The 21,647-nt window shown below is 40.9% G+C and overlaps 1 protein-coding gene across 1 annotated transcript; it reads right to left on the bottom strand.

Moving 5' to 3' along the window:
* Window positions 1–373: 373 nt before the first annotated feature.
* LOC131929086 (carbohydrate sulfotransferase 11) lies at window positions 374–21,376 on the bottom strand. The gene is made up of 4 exons (XM_059285282.1): window positions 21,229–21,376; window positions 2,192–2,329; window positions 2,029–2,081; window positions 374–1,598 (listed from the first exon to the last, which is right to left on the bottom strand). The coding sequence occupies exons 2-4, from the start codon at window positions 2,316–2,318 to the stop codon at window positions 384–386; spliced, it is 1,395 nt and encodes a 464-aa protein (XP_059141265.1). The 5' UTR covers window positions 2,319–2,329; window positions 21,229–21,376; the 3' UTR covers window positions 374–383.
* Window positions 21,377–21,647: the final 271 nt, after the last annotated feature.

Below are 21,647 nucleotides of genomic sequence, written 5' to 3'. Positions count from 1 at the left end.
ACACAAGTCTCCGTCCTGTAAAGTGTTAAGGGACAGACATTTGTCGGTCATGGTATTTATTGTAAGCCTTTCCAACTAAATTTCTTTCAAATTTTTTTTCTCGGAGGGGTGTGGTGGGGGAAAGGTGGGAGGGGGGCACTTGAAACTTCCGGGGGAGGGGGGGGGCACATAAAATTTCCGCTGGTTAAAGTAGGTCTATAGACAATCTATTTAAATTATATAAATTTTTCTTTTCGTCCAGAGGTGTGGGATGGGTGGGGGGGGGGGGGGGGGGGGAGGGGAAGCAGCGGCGAGATACATGAATGAGACTACTTTCCAAGCCAACAAGTCATGTCGTATTTTTTGAAAAAAAAATGAATACACATCAAAATTGAACAAAAAAATTAAACATTGAAAACATTAAATAAATTATTTTTCTGTCGGAATGGTTTGACGATCTCCTCGCTGAATATAAAGTCAGGGCGAGTGTCATACTCGAACAACTGAAAATCTGGCCGGAACATTTCCACCAGTTTCTTCAAATCCTCCTGTTTAATCCGGCTGAACGCTTCAATGACAACCTCCTTTCTCTGCTTCTTAAGTTTTGTTTTGTCGGTTTGTGCATGCAGTTTTTTAACTCGGTCTGTAAACATCCGGATGGTCACAGACCTTTCACTGAAATCTCGCGACCATGGGAATTTTTCCTCCATCGATATAATCCCCCGAATTTGAATTTTCCGCCAAATCCGTTTCAAGCCCTCGTACCAAGACATGCACTTCCTGACCATGCTTCGCCAGCCGAACGGGCTGACGATTGAGTCTAGAATAGCGTCGTGTGTCGCGTCGTTCGACCATTGGCTGAGTTTTTCTTTACTCACGTTGAAGCCGAGTTGGGCGAGTGTGTAGGATACGTCCGTCTGGAAAGTTTCCATCTTCCCCACCACGGTGTAGTTCAGGTGACAAGGTTTGCACTGGTCGTACGCGGGGGTAAAATGCGCGTCACGGTGCGAGCTGTTGGTCAGCTCCCCGTCTATCAAATAACTTATGAACTCTTCAAACGTGACGTCACTTCCGCAAACCAGGTCTTTTCTTTTCGCTTCCGGGCGAAATTTTGACACGACGTATTTTCCAATCTGCGACCAAAAATACGGATTCGGGGCGAATAATTTATCCACATATCCAGATAATATTCTAGAAAAAGGTTCCCGAACGAATATAATGGATGTTGCGTTATTCAGGAAAGCGGTTGTTTCAGGTGAAGTAAGAGGTAGAATTTGGGTCAATACGTTTCTTTTAGCGGCTAAGGCCTTGTTGATGGGGACGAGGTAGGGGTTGACTAGTCGCCGCCCCTGCCGCATCGTGTAGAAGACCCGCCTGAAGAAGGTGGAGCCGACCTTGAGGAGGGGGCAGTACAGGTAGTGCTGGGTGTGATCCACCTCGATACGACCGTAGGCCCAGTCCTCGCTGGACAGGCCGCGCGTCGTGTTGTGCAGCAGGTCGCACTGGGCGTGCAGGTGCTGCGTGCGCGTCTGCTGCTCCTCCCGCAGGCGGTCAAGGTCGTGGTAGGTGGCGTTGATGACGTCGTCGAAGTTGAGGGAGTTCCTAGACTGGTGCCGTTGCTGGGAAGAATCAAATCATATTTAAAAAAAAATATTTCTTGATATAATCGACGATGGGTAAAAAATCAAACAACGAATAACTACCAAAAGATAATTTAATCGAGATAACAGGATAAAAAAACAAAAGGGGAAAAACTCTTTAGATGGTAACTATAGGGCTGGTAAGTAGGTCACCAACCAGTTCTATGGCTCAACAAAACCTGCATGAGCCATTTAACTGGTTGGTGACCTACTTACCAGCCCTATAGCCCAAAATACCAACAGGGTCAAGATGCAAAATACGTTAATGGGCGTTGAAAAATGATGTTGATGCGAGTGAAGATGATGATGGTTTTGATGATGGTAGCGATGATAATGATGATGATGGTTAATGACGATGGTTATGTCGGTGGTTATGATGATGTTTGTATGACAGTTCTACGCCACCAACCTGTATATGATCGTGAACAGCTTCCATCTCTTGGCCAGGCATATCGCTGACACCTGGGAATAGGCGAGACTCATGAAAAATGCAATCCTTCGTTAATTAAAAGACAAACCTTAATTAACCAGACCAGACGTAACAAAGAAGCGTCATCCGTCAGAATACTGACCAAAATTATATTTGGACCGGATCACCGCGAACGTGATGCAGAGCAGGATAATCCCTCCGATCAGGCACCGTGACGTCACCTTTCTCTTGATGTGGCGGCAGAAACACACCAGACACCCCAACATCATCTTGTGGCTATCTGACAAAAACAAAGAACACATTTAGAAACCACATCCTAACATCATCTTGTGGCTATCTGACAAAAACAAAGAACACATTTAGAAACCACATCCCAACATCATCTTGTGGCTGTCTGACAAAAAGAAAGGACAACACATTTAGAAACCGGGAACAGGGCTTTTTACCCCCTGTCAATTACCCCCCGGATATTCCCCCCCCCCCCGACATTACCCCCCAGAGTAATTACCCCCCCTGTCAATTACCCCCCTGTCAACTACCCCCCGCCCAGTAGGACATTACCCCCCCCCCCCCCGGACAGGGTTAGAGTTAGGGTTAGGGCTAGGTTTAAGGTTAGGTTTAGGGCTAGGGCTAGGGCTAGGGCTAGGGCTAGGGCTAGGGCTAGGGCTAGGGCTAGGGCTAGGGCTAGGGCTAGGGTTAGGGTTAGGGTTAGGGTTAGGGTTAGGGTTAGGGTTAGGGTTAGGGTTAGGGTTAGGGTTAGGGTTAGGGTTAGGGTTAGGGTTAGGGTTAGGGTTAGGGTTAGGGTTAGGGCTAGGGCTAGGGCTAGGGTTAGGGTTAGGGTTAGGGTTAGGGTTAGGGTTAGGGTTAGGGTTAGGGTTAGGGTTAGGGTTAGGGTTAGGGTTAGGGTTAGGGTTAGGGTTAGGGCTAGGGTTAGGGCTAGGGCTAGGGTTATGGCTAGGGTTAGGGTTAGGGTTAGGGTTAGGGTTAGGGTTAGGATTAGGGTTAGGGTTTGGGTTTGGGTCTGCCGTTTTCTAGATCTGACAAAAAGAAAGGTATATCTCTATGGACAGGTAGGTAACTCAAGGAAATATTAATGCGTGCACCACTCTTATCAGAAACATTCAATTGCTCAAAAATATTATCTGATCTAATGCGTGATAGTACAGAGAGGAACTTAACCCTAACGAATTAAAATTTAAAAAGCTCAATGTAAATCAAAACTGTTGAAAGCAAGGGCATCAAGGGAGGGACGCAGTATAAAGGAATATCAATTATTTCACGAATGGAATATTTTGTTTCATACAAAAAGCCTGCAGATCACCTAAACCAGAAAGCTACAAAACCTGTGCACTGTTGAATGTTTTCGCTTCATATAAAATTTATCGACCAAGTTGCGTTTCATTTTTCGTAACTAGACACTACTATTATACTCAGTGCTTGTTTTAAAATCGATTTTAGTCAAATGATTAATATGGCATCATAATCTCGCAGGAGAATGCGTTAACTTTACCGAGATACATATCTCTAATAAGGATTTCAGGCATTTTTAAATTGTACGCACCGTTAACTCAACCCCAGATTAAAATTTGCTATTTTTTTTTTAAAAATTCAGTAAACATGTGCTACGTAGTTTTCTAAATGGTTCTGTATGTCTTAACATCCTTATTTATAATTGGGGAGGAAGAAAAGCAATATATATATATATATATATATATATATATATATATATATATATATATATATATATATATATATATATATATATATCGAGAGAGAGAGAGAGAGCAAGAGAGACAGAGAGAGATGGAGAGAGCCTATACTTTATCAGTAGTTTTACACACAATGAGCTAATTCACTAGAGTGATTTAGCCTTACCGTGGGTTTTGCTAAAATGAATTGCTCTCACAAAAATAGCGCAAGTAGAAGGCTCGCTGTTATTTTTTTGTTCTTGTTTTTTTTTTTTTTTTTTTTACAAAAGGGAAGTCCTAACGTTCCATCTTCTCGGATCGATTTGTAATTCCCCACCCCCACACCCACCCCCACCCCCACTTAAAAACTGTGCAGACGCCCTCCATAGATCACTTCTGCTCAAGCCTTCTAGGAAGGCGCTCACAATTTGTTTTTAAATTTTTTTTAGCGCTCATGTTCATCATTTAGCAGGCATCTTTCTTTCCATGAAGTTTCTTGGAGTAAGTTTTTAAATACAAATTTGTCTAAATAACGCAGGGTGGTTTTAAAATTCACTAACTTAAGATAAATGAGAGGGGAAAAAATAATATCAAAATTTCGTTTAAAAAGCCGTAAGATTCACATTTTTTACAACAGTTTCTAGATGTATAATAAGAAAACATAATTTAAATTGCATCCTAGTGTGGTTTATATTATAGCTGGAGGGCTAGACTGGCAGTTTCATGACACGATGGATGGCCCAGGATTGATGCAGATTTAGAGTTCCTTCTTAAAGCCGAGATGTTGGATTAGGATTAGATCAAAAGTGAATGCGTTATAGAAACATTCGGTTAAAAACACGCAGGGTTCTAAAGTACGAAGGGACAGAACAGTTAATTGGGCAAATACAAACAGTGCAGGTTTTAAGTTAAATTAATGGCTAGGTTAAGGGCTAAGTTAAAGTAATGGGTAGGTTAAGGACTAAGTTAAAGTAATGGCTAGGTTAAAAACTAAGTTTAAATAATGGCTTGGTTAAGGGTTAAGTTAAAGTAATGGCTTGGTTAAAGACTAAGTTAAAGTAATGGTTAGGTTAAGGCAGGGGTTCCCAACCTTTTTTACTCTAGAGCACATTCTAAAATATCAGTAGGGTGGCGGGCACCACCTATATTAAATCGACAAACTCCTACCAGAGGCGTAGCGATCCTTCCCGTCACCCGGGAACAAAACTTTCGATTTGCACCCCCCCCCTCAAACTTTCGATTTCTTTCGATTTGCACCCCCCCCCCCCCCCCCTCTCAAACTTTCGATTTCCATCCCCTTCAACCTTTCAATAATGTTTATGAAAAAAATTCTGTCTCTGTCGAATAGTGAGAGGCGGGCACATACGAATCGTTCGGCGGGCGCCATGGCGCCCGCGGGCACGGGGCTGGGAACCCCTGGGTTAAGGCTAAGTTAAAGTAATGGCTAGGTTAAGGACTAAGTTAAAGTAATGGTTAGGTTAAGGCTAAGTTAAAGTAATGGTTAGGTTAAGGCTAAGTTAAAGTAATGGTTAGGTTAAGGCTAAGTTAAAGTAATGGCTAGGTTAAGTACTAAGAGTGTCTCAAAATGTTGCTAACAAACAAGGAATACCGATATTCTTTGGGCCCAATATATATATATATATATATATATATATATATATATATATATATATATATATATATATATATATATATATATATATATATATATGTATAAAGCTACACCAACATAAATTTTACACGCCACGTAAAATACAATTCGCCCTACCTGTATTCGCCATTGCTGAAGCAGCAAGAAAATGCAACACCGTGGAAGAACGCACACAGTAAACACAACGCAACAGCTGCTCGCAGTGAGTACACCACGCCCAACTCTTTTAACAACTTTAAAACGCGGCGCACGTGACAGAAACCATTGTTGCAGTCTGCATGAGCTGGGCAGCTGGCTCAAGACATTTGCATAATGCTGCACCACTTGATAGGGGTCTCTGCCTTCCCGCCTGTATGTGAGTCTGATTCACATCACTGTCCCATCGCTTCCATTTTTCATCGCTTCATTTTCTAGTCGTTTCACTTTCTTATAACTTCACTTTCTTATAACTTCATTTTCTCGTAACTTCACTTTCTCATAACTTCACTTTCTCATAACTTTACTTCCCCATAACTTCACTTTCCCATAACTACACTTTCTCATAACTTCATTTTCCTATAACTTCACTTTCTCATAACTTCATTTTCCTATAACTTCACTTTCTCATAACTTCATTTTCCTATAACTATAATAGCTCAATAACTTCACTTTCCTATCCTGCATCCAGTGATGTTGATCATACATCGACACGACTATCCAGCTATTGTATTACTAACCCAAACTTTGACCCGAAACCTAGCTTTGACTTTAACCCTAATCGTTACTACTGACCCCAATTCGAGTGGCGACCGCTGACACCCCCCCCCCACCAACCCTATAGTAAGAGAAAAATATTGAATAAATTTTCCCTTAATTAAAATATCCTGTCATATTCAATGGTTACAACATAATCCCCGTCATAATAATATTCTGTCATGTTCATACAAGGTTACAGCAAGTGAGTGATTTCCCTTACATAAAAAAGTAATGTTTTCCATGATGCTGAGATCGCAGCGATGTAACGCTGCCATAATGACTGACATTTATAGAAAGCCCGCCTTCTAGCGGATGTAAAACTTGCCCCTGATTCGGCCTGACACACGAGCTGACACCACGTGACACCCGCACAACCACGTGACATTAAATAGATGAATATTTGATGGACTCGGACATAGAGAACAGCCGAACGAAATACTACATTTCAAACACGTCGGCGGGTAGGGTGTGTGTTTGTGTGTGTGTGTGTGGGGGGGGGGGGCAGTAGCGTAGCGAGGGGGGGGGGGGGCGGGGGGGGGGGAAACATATGTTCCCGGGCGCCGACCTTAGGGGGCGCCAAAATGGGTTGGAAAAATAAATTGAAAGGTTGAGGGGGGTGCAAATCGAAAGTTTGAGGGGGGGGGGTGCAAATGGAAAACTCAAGGGGGGGGGGTGCAAATCGAAAGTTTGAGGGGGTGCAAATGGAAATCTCAAGGGGGTGGGGGTGCAAATCGAAATCTTGAAGGGGGGGGGGTGCAAATCGAAAAGTTTGTCCCCGGGCGCCGGGAAGGGTCGCTACGGCTCTGGGGAGGGGGGCGTCTGATGTATTCAATTGTTAAAGTGAAGTTTGATGGTCGCTCTTAACATTTTTAGTGTTTTCAGTATATAATATAATATACAGCCCCACGCTTTTATTTATAGCTATTAATTATATCTCTTTAATATTTGGATAAAGTAATTTTTATTTCTTTTACTTTTAATGCTGATTTCTATATACACACTTGTTATTATAATTTATAAACGTTTTTAAAAACACTTAATTGTTCAAAATACTTTTATAATTGAATCGAAGACTTGAGTGCCATATGAATTCACCTAATAGTATTAGAGCGATAAGATTAGTACTTTATATTATAGCAATCATTGGTTAATGTTTTTAAATAATCAAAATTTCTAATTGTCAAAATGTATGTTACATTGCTTAATCATTGGATATTGACCTACGTGTCAAGTTTGAAACAAAACGGTACGCAGTAGTGGTCGAAATTACGTTCGCAAGTTTCGATCCATAACGAAGCAAGTAAAAGGACGCGGAGAGATATTAAATATAAATAAGCTGCCATAAACGCTTATGAAAATCTGATATTTGTTTTTTTTATCGCTTAACCTGACGTCGCACACGTCATGTTGTTTTTATTGATTGATACAGCAGAAATAAACAAAACATAAAACCGAGGACTCGGCTGGTACATAAAAAAGGTAATTAAAAGAAAATTATGATGGTTAAACTTACGGTATGGTCACGTGGGACGATATAAACATGGCTGTTAATCACAGCACATCCAGAATAACACATCCTCGTGGGGGCGGGGGGGGGGGGGGGTAGCTTGGTGGATATAGCGGTGTACACAGTCTTACTGGGCTGATGGGGTCTAGCTATAGAGCTCCACACAGAGTGTGTGGGGGTTTCACTATAAACCTCCACACAAAATATGTGGGGGACTCATAAAGCTTCACACAGAATGTGAGGTTTCACTATAAAGCTCCACACAGAGAGTGTGGGGTGGGGTCTTATTATAGAGCTCCACACAGAGAGTGTGGGGTGGGGTCTTATTATAGAGCTCCACACAGAGAGTGTGGGGTGGGGTCTTATTATAGAGTTCCACACAGAATATGTGGGGGTCTCACTATAAAGCTCCACACAGAGTGTGCGGGGTTTTCATTATAGAGCCTCACACAACATGTGTGAGGGTCTCATATAGAGCTCCACACAGTCTGTGAGAGTCTCACTATAGAGCCTCACACAGTCTCAATGTGTGGGATCTCACTATAGTCCTCACACAGTCTCAATGTGTGGGATTTCACTATATAGCTCCACACAGTCTGAATGTGTGGGCCCCCACATTGTCGTAGTATGAGACAGCCCCACCAAATCTGCTGTGGGGACCCCTCTCCTACCGTACGAGTGGTCGCACCAGCACCTCATAATATGACAAGCTGTCACTCTATGGGCTCTCCCACATTCCTGGCGAGCTGGAGTTAATATTCTGGCAATCACTTGCCCGTTGTCAGCTGTGTGTGTGTGTGTGGGGGGGGGGGTCAGGTGTGTGGGTGGGGGGGTGTGTCAGGTGTGTGTGTGTGTGGGGGGGGGTCAGGTGTGTGGGTGTGTGGGGGGGGGGGTCAGGTGTGTGGGTGGGGGGGGGGGAGGTACGGAGAATGAGGGGGATTGAGTTAGGGAAATGTTGGAATTCGTGATAAAGGTGGAATTGGGTAAGGGAGTGTTGGGATATTTGATAAGGGTTGGAGGGAATAGGGTAATAGGAAATGATGGAATTCGTGACAAAAATGGGATAAATGGCGTGATTCGTGATAGGGAGGAGGGGGGATTTGGATAGGGGAATGTTGGAGTTGGTAATGAGTTAGGGAATGTTAGAAACTGTGAAGGATAGAATGGGTTGGGGAATGTTGGAGTTGGTAATGAGTTAGGGAATGTGAGAAACTGTGAAGCATAGAATGGGTTGGGGAATGTTGGAATTGGTAAGGAGTTAGGGAATGTTTTAAACTGTGAAGCCTAGAAAAAAAGCATTGGGATGAAGAAATGCGTTGTGTATGGTTGTGTAGGGGAATGGGAATATTGTTGGGATAGGGAGTTGGGGAGTTATGTTGTTGAGATAAGGAAATTATCAGGGAATAAGGTTGTGAAGTTATAAAGGATGATATTTTGCGACGAATTTCAAATAGAAACATTAACAATATGATGATGAAAAATTATGTATAATTAGATGAACCAGGTCACATATTTTCCCCCGCGGCTAAAATGACAAGAAAGAGTGTCTGATGAAAAGTATCGAATTACTGTAAAAATTGCTATAACAATTTACGTAAAAACACGTGAAATTAAATCAGATGCATCAAAAATTGTGTTTGTCGTTAATCTGAAAGCCAAGTTTTGAAAAAAAAAAAAAAATAGAAATCGATTTAATCAGCGTTGTTTGCCTGATTCTGTTTTTTAAAATTACAAACATAACAGTTTTGAAGTTGCCACTTTTCTGATTACCTTGTGATTACATTGTGATTACATTATGATTACATTATGATTACATTGTGATTACATTGTGATTATATTATGATTACATTATGATTACATTATGATTACATTGTGATTATATTATGATTACATTATGGTTACATTGTGATTATATCATGATTACATTATGATTACATTGTGATTATATTATGATTACATTATGATTATATTTTGGCGATTTTAGAAAAAAATAAAGGATCGGTTATGAGCGTGAGTTATTTTTGTAATGGCTTCAAAGTTTGAGCTCACCTATGGATGCCAGGAGCTAGCCGTACAGGTACTTGCTGACTTTTCTGACACCCCCCCCCCTTTCACGCTACACGAGATACAGAGAATTTAGGGTTTCCTGGGTTCATCGGGTGAGGTGGTTGGGTTGGTCAGATGAGGTGGTTGGGTTGGTCAGGTGGGGTGGTTGGGTTAGTCAGATGAGTTTAGGTTATCGATGTGAGGTTGTTGGGTTGGTTAGCTAAAATGCATTCACACACACATACATACACACACACACTAACATACATATATATATATATATATATATATATATATATATATATATATATATATATATATATATATATATATATATATATATATATATTTATGAAAAGCTGACACAGTTCCGACTTAGTTGGGCCCTATCCACTCCCCACTCCCCCCCCCCCCCCCCTGCCAGTGACAGTTAATTCTATTATGGCTGTGCCGGGACATCATTTGCTATCTTATCCCAGACGTCGTTAATACAATTACCCGTCCCTTCACTGGTAATGTTTCCATCTGGATAAAAGGTCGATTTTCACGTCCAAGACGGCCAGTATACTGGTGGTGGGGGGGGGGGTGTTGGACTGGCTGCCTAGGGGATGGGAGGGACATAGAAAATAGTCCCACATTCTATGGTGTCTAGTCTGGTCAAGTGGGACCACCGCTGGGGTTTCATCTTTAGTAACAGTAGATCGAATATGCGTTTAATTTAGCCTGTAGGCTAGCTGTTGTACCGAACGTCTCTGCGTTTCACACAGTGCTGAGTACTTTGTATAAGAAATATAGATTCTAGTTTTTAGAAATCACATTGTTTTTTTTTTCGTGTTTACCTCAGGTAGAAGGTAAACACTCTCGTACATGTACTACACAACCTATAAATTGCCTGCCACAATTATTGTTGCATAATAGTTTTTATTAAAAATATTTCACCAGGTGTGCAATTTTTCAAGATTTTTAAAAAAAAATTGAGTTACTTCCCTTTTAATTTTTTTTATCTCCCTTCGCAAGGTTAGCCAGGTGAGGCTGAGGGCTATGCCATAAATCACGTTAAAAAAAAAAGGAAAATATAATTTTTTTTATTGTAGGCAATATGTTGGCCTGAGTGATGAGCTGCTTTAGAGCGCTGTAAAAATTATGTTAATAAATTAATATTCGTCCTGTTAAGCCCAGACTTAAATGTTTAATGTTGCTCTCTATAATGTTGCTCTATAATGTTGCTCTCTATAATGTTGCTCTCTATAATGTTGCTCTTTATAATGTTGCTCTCTATAATGTTGCTCTCTATAATGTTGCTCTCTATAATGTTGCTCTCTATAATGTTGCTCTCTATAATGTTGCTCTCTATAATGTTGCTCTCTATAATGCTGCTCTCTATAATGTTGCTCTCTATAATGTTGCTCTCTATAATGTTACTCTCTATAATGTTGCTCTCTATAATGTTGCTCTATAGTGTTGCTCTCTATAATGTTGCTCTCTATAATGTTGCTCTCTATAATGTTGCTCTCTATAATGTTACTCTCTAAAATGTTGCTCTCTATAATGTTGCTCTATAGTGTTGCTCTCTATAATGTTGCTCTCTATAATGTTGCTCTCTATAATGTTGCTCTATAGTGTTGCTCTCTATAATGTTGCTCTCTATAATGTTACTCTCTATAATGATGCTCTATAGTGTTGCTCTATATAATGTTGCTCTCTATAATGTTACTCTCTATAATGTTGCTCTCTATAATGTTGCTCTCTATAATGTTGCTCTCTATAATGTTGCTCTCTATAATGTTGCTCTCTATAATGTTGCTCTCTATAATGTTGCTCTCTATAATGTTGCTCTTTATAATGTTGCTCTCTATAATGTTGCTCTTTATAATGTTGCTCTCTATAATGTTGCTCTTTATAATGTTGCTCTCTATAATGTTGCTCTCTATAATGTTGCTCTCTATAATGTTGCTCTTTATAATGTTGCTCTCTATGATGTTACTCTCTATAATGTTGCTCTCTATAATGTTGCTCTCTATAATGTTGCTCTTTATAATGTTGCTCTCTATAATGTTGCTCTTTATAATTTTGCTCTCTATAATGTTGCTCTATAATGTTGCTCTCTATAATGTTGCTCTCTATAATGTTGCTCTCTATAACGATACTCTCTATAATGTTGCTCTTTATAATGTTGCTCTCTATAATATTGCTCTCTATAATGTTGCTCTTTATAATTTTGCTCTCTATAATGTTGCTCTATAGTGTTGCTCTCTATAATGTTGCTCTCTATAATGTTACTCTCTATAATGATGCTCTATAATGTTGCTCTCTATAATGTTGCTCTCTATAATGTTGCTCTCTATAATGTTGCTCTCTATAATGTTGCTCTCTATAATGTTGCTCTCTATAATGTTGCTCTCTATAATGTTGCTCTCTATAATGTTGCTCTCTATAATGTTGCTCTCTATAACGATACTCTCTATAATGTTTCTGCTGTTGACTCCACATTTGGTCCATATGATGTTGAATACACTGTTGTAGACTCCACTCTACTTCACCCAGCTGATGTAGACTCCACTCTACTTCACCCAGCTGATGTAGACGCCACTCTATTTCACCCAACTGTTGACATTGGATACAGCTGATGTCGACTCTACTTTACCTAGACGACAAGCTAACCCGGTATTGTGACCACACTGCTCATATAGAGTTGCCTATCGCTTTACCACTATTGATAGTTTTCACCAAGTCGATAGCAGTGGTTTCATTAGTGCAGGTTCTTGTGTTAATATCCCGTAAGTGCTGATACTAGGATGTTATTTAGGGTTACGGTTGTAGTAGGATTGAGCCTAGGATCAGGGTTTCTTTCATACATCTTTCACCTGGGTTAAAGGGGGCAAATACAACTTTTCTAAGTGGACGCTGGTTGAATATTTGTTATATCATTTATGTACTTTTTCATTTTTTCCGGATGATGGGGTGTGGGGCTTTGCTTTGGTCTGCCTACACCCCTCCCCCACCTGAAGATATGCCTGAAAGAAACTGAATGGTGCTGATGTACCAATACCACTATTTGCGACACTGATCAAAAGTTAGGCTGGCTACGAGAGTTGGTATAAAATTTGTTGCAACTGCTCTACAAAAAATGTCTCACAACTCCACAATAGGGTGATGCCTTGATGAAAGTACTGGAACAAGCAGTGGGTGCCTTGATGAAAGTACTGGAACAAGCAGTGGGTGCCTTGATGAAAGTACTGGAACACGCAGTGGGTGCCTTGATGAAAGTACTGGAACAAGCAGTGGGTGCCTTGATGAAAGTACTGGAACAAGCAGTGGGTGCCTTGATGAAAGTACTGGAACACGCAGTGGGTGCCTTGATGAAAGTACTGGAACAAGCAGTGGGTGCCTTGATGAAAGTACTGGAACAAGCAGTGGGTGCCTTGATGAAAGTACTGGAACAAGCAGTGGGTGCCTTAATGAAAGTACTGGAACAAGCAGTGGGTGCCTTGATGAAAGTACTGGAACAAGCAGTGGGTGCCTTAATGAAAGTACTGGAACAAGCAGTGGGTGCCTTGATGAAAGTACTGTAACAAGCAGTGGGTGCCTTGATGAAAGTACTGTAACAAGCAGTGGGTGCCTTGATGAAAGTACTGTAACAAGCAGTGGGTGCCTTGATGAAAGTACTGTAACAAGCAGTGGGTGCCTTGATGAAAGTACTGTAACAAGCATTACAAGCAGTGGGTGTTAGAGAAGCTGCTCGGATAGTGCAAGGTGGCAAGCAGTGTTTCTTCCTGGCTTTTTTTTCTCGGGCGGGGGGGGGGGGGGGCACTTGATATTTTTTTTGGGGGGGGGGGGGGGTTATTACATTTTCCGGGGGAAGGGGGGGCGCGGACACTGGTAAAAGTATATGTTATCTATATAACTGCCATTTTATTGAGGGGGGGGGGGTAGCCTCTGCCCACCCCCGGAGAGATGCCTGGAGGAAATTCTGTAAGTTAGCCTCATTGATATAATCGTATGTTCTAATTTTCTTATCCGTATCGTTGTTAGTGCCAGGGATAGGGTCCTGGTTAAAGTTATGGTAGAAGGTAGGGTGAGATTAAGGATTAGACTTGCTATACCGGCTGTTACATTAACATAACCTTCCTGCTGGGGTATCGATCGATGCCCATAAAATGTCTACATTGTATTCAAATCAATAACAAACACATCTGGGCAATAGACAATCGTTTATCCATCACATTTAATGTTTTTATATCTCTTATAAAAACCACACTCGCGTAACGATTAATTTTTTTGCCCTCGTCCCCCCCCCCCTCCCCACTTACCCTATAGGGAGATGCTAAGTAGGCTAACAACGATAGACGCCCAGCTGAACCGCTGGCTCGAACTGAACTCCCTTGGGATATAGACAAAACACGCTGCCGCCCCACCACTCGATTGATATTCCCATCCCCCATCGTTAGCCACGACGGTGTCTTTATTATCTCACGCATTCATCAAAAATAATCTTATACAAAAAAAATGTATTGCTGATTTCATATGCATGATGAGGTTTTTTTTTCCTCTCTGTCTTCCACTGGCTTCTATTGAAGCCATCGTTCTACCGTCCCGATAGACAAAACATCTTTTCAAAAGAGGAAGGGGCGGGGTAATTATCACATCCGCCGATGCGCACGCAATCTGTCCCTGTCTGCTTTTGATTGTTCTTTTTTTCTCAAAGGTCACCGGCTTTTGAATCCTGTGAACCAGGGGAAACAATCCCTTCTCGAACCGACTTTACATTCCCAGCGTGCTGCGGCCAAGATGTTAAGTTGACAGCGAAAGTAGGTTTGTACGTCAGACCTGGGCCAAGGAATAGGCAGCTGGGGAGGGGGGGGGGGGGGGGGGTTGGGCACGGGACGGGGGGGGGGGGCATATTGTAAAGGCAGGGAGTTTTTTATTGATAACAGTTGGATTTGTGTATAGTCTTCTGTATCGTGTATTGTTGATTTAATTCTGTTAGAGTTCGTTCCCTTTGTTATATCTCAAGGAATCCACAGAATCGTTGTGATATGTGGGGCATTTAGATGGTAAAGTAATGACGGCTGACTAGGTAAAGTAAGTGGGCTTGGGTTGGTAAGGTGAGTATTGAGGGCTTGGTAAGGTAAGGTGAGTATTGTGGGCTTGGTAAGGTGAGTATTGTGGGCTTGGGTTGGTAAGGTGAGTATTGTGGGCTTGGGTTGGTAAGGTGAGTATTGTGGGCTTGGGTTGGTAAGGTGAGTATTGTGGGCTTGGGTTGGTAAGGTGAGTATTGTGGGCTTGGGTTGGTAAGGTGAGTATTGTGGGCTTGATAAGGTGAGTATTGTGGGCTTGGTAAGGTGAGTATTGTGGGCTTGGTAAGGTGAGTATTGTGGGCTTGGGTTGGTAAGGTGAGTATTGTGGGCTTGGGTTGGTAAGGTGAGTATTGTGGGCTTGGGTTGATCAAGTGAGTATTGTGGGCTTGGGTTGGTAAGGTGAGTATTGTGGGCTTGGTAAGGTGAGTATTGTAGGCTTGGGTTGATCAAGTGAGTATTGTGGGCTTGGGTTGTTAAGGTGAGTATTGTGGGCTTGGGTTGGTTAGATGAGTATTGTGGGCTTGGGTTGGTAAGATGAGTATCGTAGGATTAGAACTTTTAAATGAATCATAAAAAAAAGATAAATTTGGATCAAGTAGAAATATTGAGATGGTCAAGTAGAAATGTTGGGATGATCAAGTAGAAATGTTAAGACGTAGAAGTAGAAATGCTGTGAATATGAAGTAGAAACGCTGGGTCGGTGATATAAAAATGTTGGGATGGTAAAGTACAAATGTTGGGATGTTGAAGTAGAAATGTTATGATGGTGAAGTAAAACTATTGGGACAAAGTAAATATTAGATAGTGAAAAGGCGATTTGTGCTTACACTGTATACCAAACATGGCATCGTTTTGTTTTTATTAAACCTTTAAAAGTTCTCATACACAACATGACTCTGCCCTACTTCTAAAGAACGCAATATAACCGGACGGTATGGTAACCAACAGCTCTACATGGAGACGGACGCTATCTCACTCGACCACCTGGCTCCCAGGCTAGTTCTGAACAGAGCTGACTGGTCACGTGACACATCATGCACGAGCGTTCAGAGGTGTGAGGTTAGCCAAAAGTGGGACCGGCGTAATTGTGGCAGGGGTTACCTTGAATCACATGGTAGGGGTTGGGGGGTAAGGGGGTGGATGTGTTTGTAAAAAAATATTTCAAGTCAACGCATAATTTTTAATGCTTGCACAAATCAGGTTTTTGAAAAGAATTTGTTCCGGTAAAACTTAGCACTCAACCGGTTTGATTTTTAGAATAATCCTCTTATTTAAAACGCGTAGAAATTTAATCATAGGATTTGAGGTAAATCTTAGTGAAGTCTTTGAAAATTTATTGAATTTGATTAAAGGTAAGATTAAATGCGCTTTCAAGCGTGACGCTTGCGATCGCTAATCCTAAAATACGTTTTCCAATCAGTTCTGCTGGATTTATTAAGTCCATTAATCTGTTGGGGAGTAAAGGACGCACACCCCTTGTGGGGGAGTAGGTGATGGCACACCCCTGGTGGGGAGTAGTGGAAAGCACATCCCTGATGGGGAGTAGGGGAAGGCACACCCCTGGTGGGGAGTAGGTGTTGGCACACCCCTTAGGGGGGGGGGGGAGTAGGTGATGGCACACCCCTGGTTGGGAGTAGGGGAAGGCACACCCCTGGTGGGGAGTAGGTGATGGCACACCCCTGGGGGGGAGTAGGTGATGGCACACCCCTGGTTGGGAGTAGGTGATGGCACACCCCTGGTTGGGAGTAGGTGATGGCACACCCCTGGTGGGGAGTAGGTGATAGCACACCCCTAGGGGGGGGGGGAGCAGGTGATGGCACACCCCTGGGGGGAATAGGTGATGGCACACCCCTGGTAGGGAGTAGGGGACGCCACCCCCCAAAAGGGCAGTTAGTGAAAAGTGTGGGTACAGATTCATTTATAAAGCTACAATATTAACCCTTTATCTACTGACGGTACTTATAAGTACCACTTTAATTAAGTGCCTGTATTATTTTTAATTTAATACGAATTTTAAAAATTATTGAGGTAATTAATAGTATTATCTCCCCTGAGTCGCCGGTAGTCGGAGGTATCAATGTTTTTTTTTAAATTAATGGTGTGGCGCCATTTTCAATGTCTTGCTATATCGGTAGTTCACAATTGTTCTGTACAGTTCTCACACACGTTCCTGAATTCCCTTTGTTTTACCTTATTTTTCAAGTTTTCAACCCCAAATATTTTTTATTGGCACCTTCAATAGTCAGGCAAACGCGTTTAACTTCTAGTTATACAATTTTAATCAAATTGTCTTTGTATTAGATCGATGTTTACAAGTGGACTTATAAGTACCGTCAGGGCACACGGTCATTTTTTTTAGGATTTTTAGAAAATGGCAGATTTGTTAGGTGGAGTTACATAAATATTGTCTTGATAATAAATTATCGAAATGTACTCAAAAAATGATATTTACACATTTATAAGAAGGTTTGCATAAGGTTTACCTAAGAAATAGTGTAATTACATGTTAATTTCTATTAGTAAAAAATAACAAGAATAAAGGTATCAGTTGCAGGCTCGTTTACAAGGTTTAGTTTACTGCATTTGTATACCAAAGCCTAGTTCTAGTAGTTAGATTTAATGTGTTAGTTATATTTACTGCAATAAACTGTCTTGCCAACAATAACTAGCATTTACGTAATGTATACCTGTAGACTAGTAATAGTCCATACTTCTGCCTATAGTATAGATATATAAGGTAAATTTTAATCAGTAAACAGAAAAGAGTTATCCACTACGGCTATCCTAAACACATTGAGCTCACTTCTATTTATGAACTTTGCACTGTAGTGTAGACTTGTCATAACATTCTAGTAGGCTACAATTATACTAGTATTACAAGTAGTTGTGTGCTGAATGACTAGGCTTTTGTTTGTTTATGCGGCTCATTGTACTAGTTATTGGAAGCTTCCAGCATAAGCATATTCATTCCGGCAACCGTTGCTACACTAGAAAGACCACAGACAAGATTGAGGGAGCATGACATGTCGACTACTTTTGCTGTGTATGAGGTCTAAGATGTGTTCCCATAGAAAATCCAGTAAAACTCGTACTCAAAATATACTTTTGTGCTGTATTTATGTGTGAAAATTACAAAATGTGATTGTTATGATGATTGCCATGTTATTAGTTAATAAATTGTATCGTTTGTTCCTGTTTTGTAAAAAAAATTTTTTTGAAAAAAAATGTCCTAGATTACTGACGGTACTTATAAGTACCAATATCCGTTTGAGCCATTAAAAATTTATGAAACAAAATTTCCTTCGACATATGGTTTGAATGTGCCAAAAGCAATATAGTAACACATTGTTTAAGTAAAAATCTCATTCAGAACATAATTTCGTAAATAAAGGGTTAAGACAAGCCAAAGTGAATTTGTAAAATAAAAAATAAAATATTCCCGCCTTTGACCCCCTATTTTACCCCTGACCCTAAAACCCGACCTCACGTCTGCAAGTCTTATCTGGCATCTGGCTTTTGGTCGCTAGATCTCAGAGTTGGTAGTGGATGGTGGTGGACACAAGTGGGATGAAATGGTTTTTCTACTGTTTATATGCCACGTGCTGGAATGATACACATGCTAAAAGCGCTCGGGCTTATTCGGGGCCTCCAGACTAAAGGTATCTACGGCCCCAGACTAAAGGTATCTACGGCCCCAGACTAAAGGTATCTAGGGCTCCCCGACTTAAAAGTATCTAGGGCCCTCAGTCTAAAGGTATCTAGGGCCCCCAGACTAAAGGTATCTAGGGCCCTCAGACTAAAGGTATCTAGGGCCCTCAGACTAAAGGTATCTACGGCCCCAGACTAAAGGTATCTAGGGCCCCCCGACTAAAAGGTATCTAGGGCCCCCAGACTAAAACTTATCCAAGGTCCCAGACTAAAACTTATCCAAGGTCCCTGACTAAAGCTTATACAAGGTCCCAGACTAAAACTTATCCAAGGTCCCAGACTAAAACTTATCCAAGGTCCCTGACTAAAACTTATCCAAGGTCCCAGACTAAAACTTATCCAAGGTTCCAGACTAAAACTTATCCAAGGTCCCAGACTAAAACTTATCCAAGGTCCCAGACTAAAACTTATCCAAGGTCCCTGACTAAAACTTATCCAAGGTCCCAGACTAAAACTTATCCAAGGTCCCAGACTAAAACTTATCCAAGATCCCAGACTAAAACTTATCCAAGGTCCCAGACTAAAACTTATCCAAGGTCCCAGACTAAAACTTATCCAAGGTCCCTGACTAAAACTTATACAAGGTCCCAGACTAAAACTTATCCAAGGTCCCTGACTAAAACTTATACAAGGTCCCAGACTAAAACTTATCCAAGGTCCCTGACTAAAACTTATACAAGTCCCACAACGCAGACATAACCGAGTCCCCTGACTTAAACTATGAAACTTTTCATTGGCTGTACTCTTTATGACATGTACTGTTTCTGTGATTAATTATATAATAAATCAAGCTGGTTCTACAAAAATACAGGACTTTTGAAACAATGAATAATTAGAACCCAATAACCAAAGGATTCGCCTATTAATGTATCATAAGTTTAATAACAAACACGCAATAAAATTAAAAGTAATCAAATACCTTTTTTTAAAAAAAAATCAGTGCAGTAATACGATTTCTGTTCTCTTATAGTGGGCAGCGATAATTAAAAGCCAATAATCTAAACACATCCGAAGTTAGCCAGAAGAGTTTGCGAGTAACCGTCTTTATTTACATTTTAACCTTCTTTGTGGCGCAAAAAAAAACTACAAAAAAACAACGAAGTATTGATCTACGTTAGCATTCTGTGGTATATCCATGGGATTTTCTGCATCCACTCCATCTCCGCCCCTCCCCCGTGCATTCATTACGTCAGCGGTTGACTGCTTTATTTAAATGGCCAATAGGGACCCAGGGCTGTTGAGTTATTTCCCTTAAAGTGCACGACCAGCACTTTTAAAAAAAATTTAACGCTCGAGATTAACAATTGAATTACTTCCCTTCTAGCAACAAATCCAGTGACTTCCCTTGTTGAGAGCTTTTATACTGTCAAGGCTAGCCAACTGTATATAATGGAAAAATATATTTACTAATTGTGTTTTGTTGGCGCAGATAAGGGATGGTGTGAGTAAAACACAGGGGGTGGGGTAGTTTGTTACATAATGGTTTAAAAGCTTTGGGGAGGGGGTGAAGGGGTTAAGTACAGTGGCGTAGGCAAGTGGGGGTTAGGGGGGTTATAACCCCTCCCATGGACTCACACCCCTATATATATATATATATATATATATATAATATTATATATATATATATATATATATATATATATATATATATATATATATATATATATATATATATATATATATATATATATATATATATATATATATATATATATATATATGATTTTATACATTGGACAAATGTTTGAACCCCTCCCATGACCGATTCCTGGCTACACCACTGGTTAAGTAGCAGACGTAAGCTGGAACCCTATATACGGGGGTCGCGGGAAATTCTAACTGGCACCTCAGCGCCCCGGGACCCATTACATTTATTTCGGGTTCCCACCGGCCGATCTATCTCTCGCGAGTTAAAGACTTTCATCGTCTTGTGTCGTGAGCTCTCTATAAAAAGTGGGCCAAAGTAGAATTTAAGTGTCGGAGTTGAGCCTTCTGGGAAAACATTTTATCTTTCACTGAAGGAGAGGTTCGGGTGATAGATGGGATTTATCCATTTAATATTTTTTAAAAAGTAAACTTAAAACAAAGAAAACGAAAGTAAAAATGTGACGATAACATTTGAGAATAATGGACAAACATGGGCAATGACGGAAATGTATTTTTTTAATGGTGAAATTCGCGAGTCAACTAATTTTCTACCTGGGGATACGTTTTCATTTCGTTTCCTCATAAACGTCTTTCAAGAAGAAACAGGAACAAATATAGGAAGTGACGGAAGTGTTTTCCTAATGAAATTGGTGAATCGAGTAGTTTCTTGCCATTATGTTTTAATTAGTTTCCTCGTGAAAAAAAAAAATCAGGAGTTTCTACATTTAAAAAAAAAATGTATACTTGTAATACACAAAGAACTAAACTTTATCTAGATATCTAGATCCGTATGTATGGTTACAATTAGATAAAGGAAAAGTAAATTAGTTAATAATTTTTATATAAAGAATATTACATTTGATACTAAAATATAAATAGGCCTAGTATAAAAATACATACCGATCTATTAATATGGGATAAGGGGTTGGGCACTACAAGCCCATGGCGTATGAAACCCCAATCTAGAATGCCAGTATAATCCTGTACATTTTTAATAAGCTAGACCAATTAGCAATCAACCACCTTATATATCCAATAGGCTCTAAGCGACAACAAGATAAATAATTGACCCACACGTGCCATCCCCCCCCCCCCCCCCCAATGAAAACGTCAACAAACCTGTAATCGCCACTGACACGTGTGACGCTAATGGTATCGATCCTGCCGTACGAATCTCATCGTCTGCTAGACTCCACTGAGGAAAGGTAACATCCTGTTGTCCGTGGGATAAACAAACCCATGTCGTCGTCTGCACCACGTGTACATGGCTTTGATGAAAGTCTCTGAGCAGCGGTGCCGGAGCAGACGGTGCCGGAGCAGACGGTGATGGACGTGGATCTCTCTCGCGCACATCTCGCGAGGCCGCGCGGTATCTCCTCTCACAGCCACTGGTTCATGCAGCTTTCATCCCGTGCGGTGTAAACTACACTACAAACATGCTGTCATAAACATACTTGTATTAGCCTATATAGGCTGTACGTATAAAAAAACAGTCTATGTATAGGCCCAAATGTGTTTGTGTTTACTTGTATGTGTCA

The sequence above is a fragment of the Physella acuta genome, unplaced genomic scaffold, assembly GCF_028476545.2.
Source record: "Physella acuta isolate Inbredline_101_S28 unplaced genomic scaffold, ASM2847654v3 ptg000094l, whole genome shotgun sequence".
Classification (NCBI taxonomy): domain Eukaryota; kingdom Metazoa; phylum Mollusca; class Gastropoda; family Physidae; genus Physella; species Physella acuta.
This window is presented reverse-complemented; position numbering and strand designations above follow the sequence as displayed.